The sequence below is a fragment of the Sebastes fasciatus genome, chromosome 14, assembly GCF_043250625.1.
Source record: "Sebastes fasciatus isolate fSebFas1 chromosome 14, fSebFas1.pri, whole genome shotgun sequence".
NCBI lineage: Eukaryota > Metazoa > Chordata > Actinopteri > Perciformes > Sebastidae > Sebastes > Sebastes fasciatus.
Genome location: NC_133808.1, coordinates 22894380 through 22909095, shown reverse-complemented (window position 1 = coordinate 22909095; position 14716 = coordinate 22894380). Strand labels below are relative to the sequence as shown.

The window sequence follows — 14716 nt, the reverse complement described above, 5'->3', positions numbered from 1 at the left end:
TGGAATCGGCCCCAAAAATCCTGTATCGGTCAGGCTCTACATGAGATAGGTCTGGAGTTAAATCTTCAATGAAATATTTTGCAATTTTCATTTTTAAACTGAAGATTTGATGCAGTTACACTTCACATGATGTTGAAGATAAGTTTGAAACACTGCCTCTACCCCTCTGACCATAAGTTTTAATGTGTTCCACCAGAGAGGGCTCAAACTGAGATATTAAAGGGGAACTACGCCCATTTTCAAAATTCATACATGTTAATCCTATGGTCAAAGACGGTCCAAAAAATATTAGTAAACATGAACAACTCTCTCCCGATTCCAATAACTAGAGAGCTAAAACTCAAATTTGTGATGTCATAGGGTATAAAGTGATGAACTGCTCCATAGACAATGAAATGGGAAAGATGTTATTGATGACACTGAGAGCACCCAGGGGAGAGTTCTGAGTATATGGGAACATTTTCTTTTTCACAACTGACAACACTACAATAGGATAAAACTAATTTGGGTGTAAAAAAGAAAACAAACATTCTGTGGGTCCATGAAACCAGCCTCGCACACTGTAGCTCCCTTAGAATGCAATTTATTGGCACATCTTGGTAAGTGACGTTTTGAGCACACGCTCTTCTTCAGACTTCGTTTTCAGTGCTGTCTTCTACTGGTTCAGCACCGGACTACTACGGTTTCGGATGTGCGCGACCACCTTACATTGTTTGTCTACAAAATCAGCCTCCCATTCATTGTCTGTGGAGCAGCTCCAGACTGTATACCCTATGACATCACAAGTTTGAGACTTACTTCTCTGGTTTCTGGCTTTCAGAGAGAGTAGCTCATGTTCAAAAATATTGATTAAACTTCCCTAGGTCATGGAAATAACATATTGGAATTATTAATTTAGGTGGTTTTCCCCTTAAAGCTTTAAATTCCCCAAATAGTTCCCATTATGTGACCATGCCAGGAGCTCATAATGTCCTCTACCATGCTCTTCCCCCCAACAAGTTATTGTAGAACATCATTTTAATATTGCCTGACAGCTAAAGCTTGTTTTATTAAGGCTGAGTCACTTAACATTTTTCTTCATCTTAATCAAAAATTAGGCAAAGGTGACCAGTGCTCTGTATTGAAGCACTGTACAGACACTATGTTCACACGCTGTTTTGCTATGAGAGTAACAACAATATTCTACAAGGTAAATAAATCATTGCTTTAGATATTCAGGTAGTTACTTCAGAATTTCAGAGTGCATTTGAATGTGTGTACAACAGCTAAGACTTGACGAATGATCCCTAAAGCAACAGCCATTCTTTTCTATACACTCTGTGTGCTGCTTTTTTTTCACTTTCACTCTCAATACTCAATAACTAATGCAATAGTATAAAAATAGACACAGCTACAGGAAACAAGTCATACGTTTTATGATAAGATACAGATTTATTGAAAGCCACATATGGTTGAAAATGTATTAAATGTGAGAAACATTTAAACGATAAATGCAAAGATAAATAAAGGCACATTCAGTTGGCCTGCTTTTCATGCCTGAGAGACAGACAGACACTTCACTCTAAACAAGTGCTGTGTTGGCACTTTTGTACTGTACATGTCACATTGTCTAATGATTATCAATATCGACATATTGGGTATTTCTAAAAAAAACACATATGTATACAAACAGAATTTCTTTTGTGCAGACCAACTCATGACTTACTAAAAACTGAGCTTAACCCGCACACAAAATTTTTAATTTTGTTTCTTATTTTTGTCAATTTGAAACCATACATCAGGGGATTAACAATTGGGGGAAGAATGAGAAATTCCATTGCAAAAAAATTCTGGGCACTTTGTGGCAACTCTTTTGAGCCAAATCGCATGTACAACAAATCAAAAAGCAGAGATACAACAACAACTAATAAACAGAATAAATGTGGTATACATGACTGCATAAATTTACTCCTGTTCTCTTTGGATTTTATGCATGTTCTGATCATATATATATAAGACCCACAAACAAATCCACAATGGGAAAAATAAAAAGTATAATTAAAAGCTGGAATAATAATGTTGGTTATGGAGGCAGAGCAAGCTAGTTTAGCAACCAACCAATTAACACAGTAGATCCTCGGTATGTGTGAGCCGCATAACCTTGATGTTGATGTTGTTATTGTGCTCATGAACAACAGGTACAAGGGAAGGAGCCAAGCAATAAACATAAACACACAAACTCTCTGTTTAGTCATGACAGAGTGGTACATCAGAGGGCGACATATAGCCACGTATCTGTCATAGGCCATTAGCACAAGAAGAGAGAAATCAGCAGCAGCTGAAGAGTGCAACACAAAACCTTGCAGAAGACATCCAGCATAAGAGATAACATGAGTGGTAGACAGAAGATCCATGAGGAATTTGGGGTAAAAGCCTGCTGTCCCATAGAGTCCATTGATGCACAGATTACACAGGAAGATATACATGGGTTCATGAAGCTTTCTGTCCACAATGACTGCAACAATAATGGTCAAATTTACCAGCCAAATCACAGAGTAACACAATAAAGTCAGAACAAAGAGAATAACTCTGTAGTTTGTTGTCCCACTTAAGCCTGACAGAGTAAACATCGTAATTACTGAAACATTATCCATCATAACATTTGACCTTTTATCGTTTTTTAGATGTAATTTCAATACTGCACAGATAAAAAAATTGCAATTGCTCTATCTAATTGGTGGGAGGAAAAAAAGGTGCATCCTGTTCTGTATCCACCCATCCCCTCACATGATGTGTTACCTGAGGTTTATACTCTCTCATGGCAGTAACCCTTAATGACGTTATTAACATGGGACTAAAAACTTCCAATCAGGGATGTGGCAGATTGGTCCGTGTATCAAAATCAAGAAAACACGCAATGATTTTTCCTTTTTTAAAGTCTACAAAATGTGAAAAACATTTTTTTGTTTTGATTTCTGGATTAAATAAAATAATTGAATGATCGGATGACACACTGACCCTGCAGACAGACGTTAATGCTCCGTCTTTATCAAATAAAAAATAAATAAAATAGTTCAATCAATATAATATAAATAAATTAAGTACAGAATGTTATGACTTTATGAGTAATTGTTTCAGAGAGAGTTTTGTAAGACCTTACATCAGTGGTCTCAAACTCAATTTACCTGGGGGCCGCTGGAGGCAGAGTCCGGGTGAGGCTGGGCCGCATCAGGTATTCCACAAAAAAAGCTTTGTTAAAAAAAAACAATCTTCTCAAACGTCATTATTAACAGTTCTTTAACTTGAATGGGTTCTTCTGAACATGAACTGTCCTGAACATGAATGGAACATTGAAGAACATGAACGGTTCTTCTGAACATGGCCTCTATTGCGTCTCCCACTTTTCCTGAAATTGTCTGTGCTCGTCACCAACCTTTCTCTTCACTGCAGGCTTTGAAAAAGACATGATTGGGGCTGTGTGACAAGATATATATTCATTCCACTTGGTGTCACTCCGCAATAAAGTTGTGCCTGCTGTGTTTGTGTTGCTCTGCAATTACACCACCAAACCGCTAGTTGGCGGCGGCGTCTCTATGAGTTTCCTTCTTCTTCTTGTACTACAAACAGAAACTGAGCGGAGTTGGAGCTAATAACTGTTGAACCACAGAACTTTTACATTACTGCAACGCCGAAAAGAGAAAATATATCTGAGTGGATTTGTGTGAACAAACATTGAAAAGATGGAGGCAGAGAGAAGTAGAACTTGGTCCTGGCCGCTCAGCATCGCTGAGAGACTGGACCAATCACAGCTGTTGCGGTCTGCGTCGCCGCGACGTGTAGTTACATTTCTGGAGAGGTGCACGTCAGGCTACGGCGTCGATTCAACGCAGAAGTATAAATCAAGCTTTAATCAAGCTTATGCGATGTTACACGGGCGCCGCCACAGTTGTTGTGAAATGTTTCTCTGCTTGCATCAAGCCCGGCCGATTGCCCGTCCCCGGGAGCCAGATACCCCACTGTGATGGGTAGGTTCGTTCAGCTCGGGCTCGCGCAACAAAGGGACCTTCCACGGCAAACTGCCATTCACATAAAACTCGTGGGCCGAGGGCGCCTGGTTAGCTCAGTTGGTAGAGCGGGCGCCCATGTAACGAGACTTGGTCCTGACCGCGGCGGCCCGGGTTCGAATCCGGCCTGTGGCCCTTTCCGCATCCACTCTCTCTCTCCCCCCTTTCCAAGACTCTATCCACTGTCCTCAATAAAAATGAAAAAATGCCCCCAAAAAAAAACTTTATAAAAAAATAAAATAAAAAAAAATTTGCGGGCCGCACTAACATTAAACTTTCATATCAAGGTGGGGGCCACAAAATATCGCCTTGCGGGCCGCAATTGGCCCGCGGGCCGCGAGTTTGAGACCCCTGCCTTACATGGTGAGGCTAAAGTGAAGCATTATATTGTCATTTTCCATTTCACACATTTGGGTTGAACCAGAGTGGAAAACAAATAATGTAGAAATAAGACTTTAATTTTCAATAACAATTATGAAAGCTATTCTTTTAGTTTCATGATATTTTATACCTGACACCTTCAAGAATTACATGTTGCTGGAGAGTCCCTGATTGAGAGTTCAAATTTGAAGTGAATTTTTACAAATAATTGTTTTCCAGCCACATCTTTTCAACAAAAGGTGCGCAGCTTTGTCCACTTCATCCTTAGTCAAATATGTAGCATCTCATAAGCAAGACATTCATACCGAATGAGAATTATGAGTTTATTCATCAATCTCTATTCTGTGTGGTAAAGTGCCCTGTAGCTTAATTACATGTAAATTCATGTAAATGCAACAAAGTAAATTCTCATAAGAGTTACCTAATTCTCCCTTTTCCTTCAACATTATTCCAGTTCATTCATGTGTGCTTAGATCAACTGAGTAGACATACTGAGGTAAATCCTTTTGTTTTGGGGTGCTGCTAATTGAAATGCTGTTAAATGAAGCAACATTGTCCATATCAGCTTTAGCTTTGTTTGGCCCAGCGACAGTTTAATTTTTTTAGGGATTAAGATCTACTGTAGATGATGCAAAACTTGCTACCTATTCATTCTAGATCTTCAGAGCAGCTTCAACTGGACTAACTGCACTCTTTGCATGAACTATTCAATTTATAATAACTAAAAATATGTTTAATCTGTAAATTGTAGACTGATTATCGGGGTTGGTTGAATGACAAAGCAAGAAAACTCAAATTTACTCTTCTATTGTAGATCTTTATGATTGCTTTACAATTAATTACACTATTCTGATACATTTTGTGGAAGCTGGTATATATCATATCATACTTTTTTAGCTGCCCAGCTGTAAACAAAAACGTTTACATCGGCTAAGGATTTGTAGCATTTTTATGTGACAAAAATGTGAAATAGCATGTTCAGTTTATCATATTATCATTTAATCCAGTCCACAGTGAAGTAACATACAGTAATTTATAACCACACAACTCATACTGCAGTCTGCAGTGTGTTGCCTGCAGAATTTTTAGAATTCATTATACTAAACATCTTGAGAACATTAAACAAATAATGTGTAAAATTAATATTCTCACAGTCAGATTATTCGGGGAACATATGTCATCTTGTATAGTCTCAATCGCTAGGTTCACGTCTTCTTCAATACAGCATGATGCTCATTTAGTAAACTATGGTCCCATTTGGATTCAAATAGACCATAAAGCAGGGTATGTTTTAGGGCGTGGCTACCTTGTGATTGACAGGTTGCTACCCCGGTGTTGTCCGGTTTGGGAGTTGTCTGCGTTTTCGTTGTAGAACTTTAAACCTTTCAAAGTGTGAGTTCAGTTCATGAAAGTTAAAATTAACATTTTGGCCGCGTAAAATGTTTTAATCAGCGTTTAGTTGTACTTAGCTCCACCCTCTCGTGTCACTTCTGCCTGCAAAAAACAAGATGTCGACGGCCAAAATGTCAAACTCAAGGCTTTTAGAACAGCAGTCCACAAACCAATGGATAAAGTCACGGTGACTACATCCACTTCTTATATACAGTCTGTGGTCGTGAGCTGTTGCTTAAATGTATGTACAGTTTGTAAACAAATAAAAGGAAGATCTTACCATACAAATTACTGCTATATGATAAGACCATGTTCTTGTATCTTCAAAATTATGCAAAGCTAATTATGTCCAACACTTCCTCATTCTTACTCGACTTGAGGTCCGGAAATTTTGTGAAGTGAATGAGGCCACTTAAAATAAAATGCCAATATGCGTTGTGTGCATGCAAAGTAAGTCGTGACTTTAGCCCTACTGTACAAAAATATAACCTCTCATCAAAATAGTAAATACTTGTGGTTCTGAAAAACACCAGGTAATGCAGATTACCACTATTATTTTTTGTTATTTTCGTTATTCAAGAGTTTATTTATTACCTATGCCAATGCCGAAGGCCTAGGAAGGAGGTTATGTTTTCACCAGCGTTGGTTTGTTGGTTTGTCCGTTTGGAGGATAACTTCAAAAGTCCGAAATGGATTTGAATGAAACATTTTGGGGGGTGGGGTGTGGCACAATCAACAATCCATTAGATTTTGGTGGCAATCCGGATCATGATCCGGCTTCGAGAATTTTTCAGTCAGCGATGTACATGAAACCTGCCTTGGCAGAGGTCTGCACTCTCCGAGTGCACTTTTGGTTTATCATATATTCAAGCATAACCAATATCTTTCTATCATACTTTCTTAGTTGCCCATCTGTAACCAAAAATGTTTACATTGGCTGACAGAAGTATAGCGAATATGCACACTTCAATATTTGGTTTATTTATCGCAAGTCATATCATCATCACAATATTGAACAATGATGTCGCACATTGCAGATTTTTCTCATATCGTGGAGGCCTAACAAAAATGTGAAATAGCATGTTCAGTTTATCATATTATCATTTAATCCAGTCCAGTGAAGTAACATACAGTAATTTATATCCACACAACACATACTGCAGTCTGCAGTGTGTTGTGTGCAGCATTTTGACAATTCATTTCACTAAACATCTTGAGAACATAAAACATGTGGCCTTAATATTCTCATAGTCAGATTATTTGAGGAGCATATGAGATCTTGTAAATCTGTAATCTGATCTCTATTCTACTTTAGTTTTATAGTGAGAGTTAATTAAAATGTCAGATGCTTTTTCTTCACAATAACACACTACTCTAAGCTTTTGTAGACTAATGTGTTCCCATAGTTTGTGTTTATAAAATCATAGACATGCAATAGGCTGTGGTGTGGTATAATTGATCATTTTTAAGTGATTATTTTAAACCATGATAACATCCTTACAATGTGTTTTCTAATTTCTGGTAATTTAAGGCCATACACGAGAGGATTCAGAACTGGAGGAATAACAATAAACTCCAGTGACAGAAAAACAGCCAAAAATGGATTTATTTCTTCAAGATTTAGTCGGCTCAGTACAGTATCACTAAATGATGTGACTGAATAAATCAAAAATGAAATAACATGAGGAAGACAACTCTGTAATACTTTTCCCCTGACCTCTGATGACTTTTTCCAACAAGCAACCACAATTCTCAGATAAGTGTATAAGATGAAACCAAAGGGAAGGAAGGCTATAACTACGGCCCCCAACAAAGCAACAACACTGTTAACACCAGCGGTAACACATGACAATATTACAATATTCCAATTGGCACAGTATACCTTCTGTATAGTGTTCCCACACAGAGGAAGCTTGACTACCAAATCGATCGATACTACAAGGTAAACAGCTGGACAGAACCAAGCAAAAAATGCCAATGTGTAGACGGTTTTAAAGTTCATTTTTCTGTGATAGTGTAAAGGATGACATACAGCAACATATCGATCATATGCCATAATGCTGAGAATGGTCAGTTCATAGGAAGCATATGTGTAAATAATATAGACCTGAGTGAAACAAGCAGGGCGAGAGATTAAATGAGTATCAGACAGAAGGTCCATGAGGAATCTGGGGAAGAAACCAGCAGAACCATACAGAGAGTTGACAGATAAAAATGCAATGAAAATATACATGGGCTCATGTAGTGTTCTCTCCCGTATTATTATCAATATGATGGCAAAATTAGCAGACACAATAAAGCTGTAGATTAGGAGGCAAAAGACAAAGACTAGATAACGGTAGTGCCCAATGTTCATGAACATGGTTAGGTTAAAGTAAAAAGACTGAGTGCTGTTTTCCATTCTCTAAATCAAAGATCTCTGTTTCAAGAGAAAAAGTCAGCATTTATGTCTGTTCTTGTATAAACTCTTATCACTGTTTTGAAAAATCAACAGTCTTACTAAACTGAACAGGCAGCATCATAACAAAATTGCAAATTGCACTGGGTTTGGTGAGCTCTATACACAGATAATCTACAAGTGTGTGCTCTGGGAGGTGTTCAACATCTTTTATCTTGTCCAGCCTGGTTGATGTCGCCACATTATTTCCCCTCTGGAGTTTGTAAACTTCCCCACAATGCTTACTAAAGTTTCTGATAGAGAATTTGTCTTTGGCTCTAGGGATGTCAATGCCGGTCTGTTGGCCAGTCTGTCCACCATTTTGGTCGAGACTGAAATATCTCAACAACTATCTGATTGATTGCCAAGAAATTTTGTACAGACATTCATGGTCCCCAAACACGTTCTCATCCCAACTCGTCAAGTACCGCCGCTTGTAAAGCCCCCCTCGGCATCGGATACCGACGAACCGAGGCGCCCTTTAGCCGCTGCCTACGACGCACCGGGTTTTCAACTAACCCCAGTATAAATCCACCCGCTGCAATATCTGACGGTCAGTGCAAGTGATGCAGTATTATTAGCGTGAGAGTCTGCTAAGGGCAGGCGGGAGGGGTGGTGGATGGGTCAAACAAACACAGGACTTCCAACCAGAAGACCATTGTTGGTGGCCCGCGTGAAACTAAAAGTAACGTTGACTTATTTTGTCACGCCAGTCGTTAGTCATGAGACTCATTTGTATCATCAGTCCCGTGAGTCATTAGTCAGTGAAGTTAAAGTCAACCACAACCGTTTCCTAACCCTACCAAAGTTGTTGTGTTGACTAAACCTAACTTCCTGTGAAAATGTAAGTTTATTTTGAAAGGACACTATGCATGTAACGAGCATATATTGGCACGCCATCCCTGACACGTCCAAATGAAACGTAAGAGGGGTACCCCGTGCGTCGGTCTCCGATGCCAAAGGGCACGGACAAAGGGGCGGTATTTGAGGAGTTGGGAGTGAGAATGTGTTGTACAGACATGTCAGTCATGTCATCCCAACTCGTCACATACCGACGCTTTGTCAGGACCCCTTGGCGTCACTTTCTAACACTCTGGGTAATGAAATCAATATAACGCAATCCTGTGATGAAGAGAAATATGTGTAGTGTACGTTCAAATACATAACCACCGTTCTAGCAACCGCCTCGGTATGTGCAGGCAGGAGGGCATATTTTATTATGAGCATTATTACTTATTAGTAAAAAAATTTTAAATTGGAATGTGTCTATACATTTAATGTTGCCAAACTTGATGGCCGTTTTATAAAAGCAATAGCTCACTTTGTACCACTTCGCATTGGGCCAAACAACGCCCCTTAACTGTGATTTAATCACAACATACCACGGTCTGTCATGAGCAGTGGACAACCTCCAGGTCTGAAAAGTGAAGCCAATGCAGAAGTGCCTTAAACTTTGCATTCTTTCTAATAGCCAGCAGGGGGCGACTTCTCTGGTTGCAAAAAGCAGTCTGATTGTATAGAAGTCTATGAGAAAATGAGCCTACTTCTCACTTGATTTATTACCTCAGTAAACATTGTAAACATGAGTTTATGGTCTCAATCGCTAGTTTCAAGTCTTCTTCAATACTGCATGATGTTCATTTAGTAAATTATGGTCCCATTTGGGGCAAATAGACCATAAAGCAGGGGATGCTTTAGGGCGTGGCTACCTTGTGATTGACAAGTTGCTACCACGGCATTGTCCGGTTTGGGAGTTGTCTGCGTTTTCGTCATAGAACTTTAACCCTTTCACAGTGTGTTTCAGTTCATGAAAGTTAAAATGAACATTTTGGGCGCCTAAAATATTTTAATCAGCCTTTAGTTGTACTTAGCTCCACCCTTTTGTGTCACTTCTGGCTGCAAAAAAACAAGATGGCGACAGCCAAAATGTCAAACTCAAGGCTTTTAGAACAGCAGTCCACAAACCAATGGATAAAGTCACGGTGACTACATCCACTTCTTGTATAAAGTGTTTGGTCGTGAGCTATTGCTTAAATGTATGTACAGTTTGTAAACAAATAAAAGGAAGATCTTACCATACAAATTACTGCTATATGATAAGACCATGTTCTTGTATTGTTTTCAAAATTAGGCAAAGCTAATTATGTCCAACACTTCCTCATTCTTACTCGACTTGAGGTCCGGAAATTTTGTGAAATGAATGAGGCCACTTAAAATAAAATGACGATATGCGTTATGTGCATGCAAAGTAAATCATGAATTTAGCCCTACTGTACAAAAATGTAATCTGTAATCAAAATAGTAAATACTTGTGGTTCTGAAAAGTACCAGGTAATGCAGATTACCACTATTATTTTTTTGTTATTTTCTTTATTTAAGAGTTTATTTATTTATCATAATTCAAGCATAACCAATATCTTTCTATCATACTTTTTTAGTTTCCCAGCTGTAACCAAAAATGTTTACATTGGCTGACATAAGTATAGCTAATATGCACACTTCAATATTTGTTTATTTATCGCAGGTCATATCATCATCACAATATTGAACAATGATGTCGCACATCGCAGATTTTTCTCATATCGTGGAGGCCTAACAAAAATGTGAAATAGCATGTTCAGTTCATCATATTATCATTTAATCCAGTCCACAGTGAAGTAACATACAGTAATTTATAACCACACAACACATACTGCAGTCTGCAGTGTGTTGTGTGCAGCATTATGACAATTCATTTCACTAAACATCCTGAGAACTTTAAACATGTGGCCTTAATATTCTCATAGTCAGATTATTTAGGGAGCATATGAGATCTTGTAAATCTGTAATCTGATCTCTATTCTACTTTAGTTTTATAGTGAGAGTTAATTAAAATGTCAGATGCTTTTTCTTCACAATAACACACTACTCTAAGCTTTTGTAGACTAATGTGTTCACATAGTTTGTGTTTATATAATCATAGACATGCAATAGGCTGTGGTGTCGTATAATTGATCATTTTTAAGTGATTATTTTAAACCATGATAACATCCTTACAATGTGTTTTCTAATTTCTGGTAATTTGAGGCCATACACGAGGGGATTCAGAACTGGAGGAATAACAACAAACTCCAGTGACAGAAAAACAGCCAAAAATGGATTTATTTCTTCAAGATTTAGTCTGCTCAGTACAGTATCACTAAATCATGTGACTGAATAAATCAAAAATGAAACAACATGAGGAAGACAACTCTGTAATACTTTCCCCCTGACCTCTGATGACTTTTTCCAACAAGCAACCACAATTCTCAGATAGGTGTAAAAGATAAAACTAAAGGGAAGGAAGGCTATAGCTATGGCCCCCAACATAGCAACAATATTGTTAACAGCAGTGGTAACACATGATAACTTTACAATATTCCAGCTGGCACAGTATATCTTCTGTAAATTGATCCCACACAGAGGAAGCCTGACTAACAAATTGAGGGATACGGCAAGATTACAGGCTGGACAGAACCAAGCAATAAATGCCAATGTGTAGACGGTTTTAGAGTTCATAATAATAATAATATTCTCACTAGGGCTGGGCAATATGTAAATATATCTCAACAAAATTATGTAAAAATGTGTATCGTATGTATTTTCCTATATCGTTTCTATCGCTATATAGGCTAGGCCTATATTTATTTATTTTTTTCTATATAATTTCACTTAAAACTATTTTTTTGCACTCAAGTTCTTAAAATGAGAAAAAAACTCAGTACTTTGAATTTGTCAAGTATTGAATTCACACAGGTGTATACAAAAATAGGCTTTACCATGTGGTTATTTCATGTAGACTATTTATTTATTGATTTACCAGAAAACATGCTATATCGTGATATGAAATATGAAATGACCTTCATCGGGAAAGAAGATTTTGGCCATATCGCCCAGCCCTAATAGATTAATTGGAAGGATAATGAGCATATGACATCTTGTATGTCTGTAATCTCTATTCTCCTTTAGCTATATAATGAGTGAATTAAGTCTAGCTCCTGTAGACTAATGTGTTCCCATAGTCTATGTTTATAAAACCATTGGCATACAACAGGCTGTGGTGGTTAATTGATCATTTTTAAGAGATTATTTTATACCATGATAACATCCTTAAAATGTGTTTTCTAATTTCTGGTAATTTAAGGCCATACACGAGAGGATTCAGAACTGGAGGAATAACAACAAACTCCAGGGACAGAATAACAGCCACGTATGGATTTATCTCTTCAATATTATACCGACTCAAGGCAATATCACAAAATGCTGTGATAGAATAAATCACAAAGGAAACAACATGTGGCAGACAGCTCTGCAATACTTTCCCTTTGAATTCTGCTGAGCTTTTCAAACAAACAACCACAATTCGCGAATAGGTGTACAGGACATAAAAAAGCGGAAGGAAAGCTGTAACTATGGTCAAAAGCAAACCTACAATGTTGTTGACAACAGTGGTAACACATGCTAATTTTACAACGTTCCAGTTGGCACAAAACACTTTTTGTATCTCATTACCACATAAAGGAAGCCTGGCAGCCAAATAAATACACGTTGTAATACCAAAGGCTGGAACAATCCAAGCCAAAGCTGCCAACTTAAAAACGGTTTTAGAGGTCATCTTTCTGTGATAGTGTAAAGGATGACATACAGCAACATATCGATCATATGCCATAATGCTGAGAATGGTCAGTTCATAGGAAGCATATGTGTAAATAATATAGACCTGAGTGAAACAAGCAGGGCGAGAGATTAAATGAGTATCAGACAGAAGGTCCACGAGGAATCTGGGGAAGAAACCAGCAGAACCATACAGAGAGTTGATAGATAAAAATGCAATGAAAATATACATGGGCTCATGTAGTGTTCTCTCCCGTATTATTATCAATATCATGGCAAAATTAGCAGACACAATAAAGCTGTAGATTAGGAGGCAAAAGACAAAGGCCAGATAACGGTAGTGCCCAATGTTCATGAACATGGTTAGGTTAAAGTAAAAAGAGTGAGTGCTGTTTTCCATTCTCTAAATCAAAGGTCTTTGTTTGGAGAGAAAAAGTCAGCATTTACGTATGTCTGTTCTTGTATAAACTCTTATCACTGTTTTGAAAAATCAACAGTCTTACTAAACTGAACAGGTAGCATCATTGAAAATTACATATAATAATTTTGCACCGGTTTTGGTGAGCTCTATACACAGATATTCTACAACTGTGTGTTATGAGAGGTGTTCAACATCTTTTATCTTGTCCAGCCTGGTTGATGTCACCACATTATTTCACCTCTGGAGAGTTTGTAAACTTCCCCACAATGCACACTAAAGTTTCTGATAGAGAATTTGTCTTTGGCTCTAGGGATGGCAATGCCGGTCTGTTGGCCAGTCTGTCTGGCTACCACTTTGGTCCAGAATGAAATATCTCAACAACTATCTGATGAATTGCCAAGAAATGTTGTACAGACATTCATGGTCCCCCAACACGTTCTCATCCCAACTCGCCAAGTACCGCCACTTGTTAAGTGACCCTCGGCATAGGATACCGACGAACGGAGGCACCCTTTAGCCGCTGTATACGATGCACCGGACTTTCAACTAACTCCAATGTAAACCCACCTGCTGCATTACATGACGGTCAGACCAAGTCACGTATAGTATTATTAGCGTGAGAGTCCGCTAAGGGCAGGCAGGAAAGATGGTGGGAGGGTCAAACAAACACAGGACTTTAAACCAGAAGACTTCTGTTCATTACCCATGTGAAACTAAAGTAACGTTGTCTTATTTTGTCACGTCAGTTGTTAGACACGTGACTCTTTGGTATCATCAAGAGTAACGTAAGAGGAGTACCCCGTGCGTCAGTCTCCGATGAGAAGGGGCACTGACCAAGCAGCGGTACTTGATGAGTTGATTGTGAGAATGTGTTGTACAGACAGTTATGGTCCACCAAGACGTTCACATATCAACTTGTCTCATACTGACGCTTTGTGAGGACCCCTTGGAGTCACCACTACGCTCACAGTAAATACATGATTAACATTGTGATTTCAAACTAAAACACTTGCTTAGGTTTACGCAACAAAAACCGTGAGGGCGTTGAATTCTTTTGCACTTTAAGTATCACTCCACGTCTGAGAAAAAATGTTTAAACTCATGTTGTCATGGTTAATTAGTGACACAGCGCATGTTACAGGTTATCATATTATCATTTAATCCAGTCCACAGCAAAGTAATATACAGTAATTTATATCCACACAACACATACTGCAGTCTGCATTTTGAGAATTAATTTAATGAAATATCTTGACACCAATAAACATGTGGCCATAATATTCTCACTAGGGCTGGGCAATATGTAAATATATCTCAACAAAATTATGTAAAAATGTGTATCGTATGTATTTTCCTATATCGTTTCTATCGCTATATAGGCTAGGCCTATATTTATTTATTTTTTTCTAT

The 14716-nt window shown here is 38.1% G+C and overlaps 4 protein-coding genes across 4 annotated transcripts in view; all 4 read right to left on the bottom strand.

The window, feature by feature from the left end:
- LOC141782893 (olfactory receptor 52E8-like) overlaps positions 1-14716 on the bottom strand; it is a 54852-nt gene that overhangs the window by 7433 nt on the left and 32703 nt on the right. The window lies entirely within an intron of this gene.
- On the bottom strand, positions 1427-3027 carry LOC141782891 (olfactory receptor 2K2-like). Its single transcript, XM_074659730.1, has one exon. It carries the CDS (start codon positions 2634-2636, stop codon positions 1695-1697), a length of 942 nt encoding a protein of 313 aa, XP_074515831.1. The 5' UTR covers positions 2637-3027; the 3' UTR covers positions 1427-1694.
- Positions 5970-9840, bottom strand: LOC141782164 (olfactory receptor 4B13-like). The gene has a single exon (XM_074658220.1). The coding sequence runs from the start codon at positions 8215-8217 to the stop codon at positions 7282-7284; it is 936 nt and encodes a 311-aa protein (XP_074514321.1). The 5' UTR covers positions 8218-9840; the 3' UTR covers positions 5970-7281.
- Positions 12144-13446, bottom strand: LOC141782163 (olfactory receptor 6N2-like). The gene has a single exon (XM_074658219.1). The coding sequence runs from the start codon at positions 13283-13285 to the stop codon at positions 12350-12352; it is 936 nt and encodes a 311-aa protein (XP_074514320.1). The 5' UTR covers positions 13286-13446; the 3' UTR covers positions 12144-12349.

Excerpts from the sequence above, each read along its gene's own strand:
- LOC141782891 (XM_074659730.1), bottom strand. The coding sequence starts at position 2,636 with ATGATGGATAATGTTTCAGTAATTACGATGTTTACTCTGTCAGGCTTA.
- LOC141782164 (XM_074658220.1), bottom strand. The coding sequence starts at position 8,217 with ATGGAAAACAGCACTCAGTCTTTTTACTTTAACCTAACCATGTTCATG.
- LOC141782163 (XM_074658219.1), bottom strand. The coding sequence starts at position 13,285 with ATGGAAAACAGCACTCACTCTTTTTACTTTAACCTAACCATGTTCATG.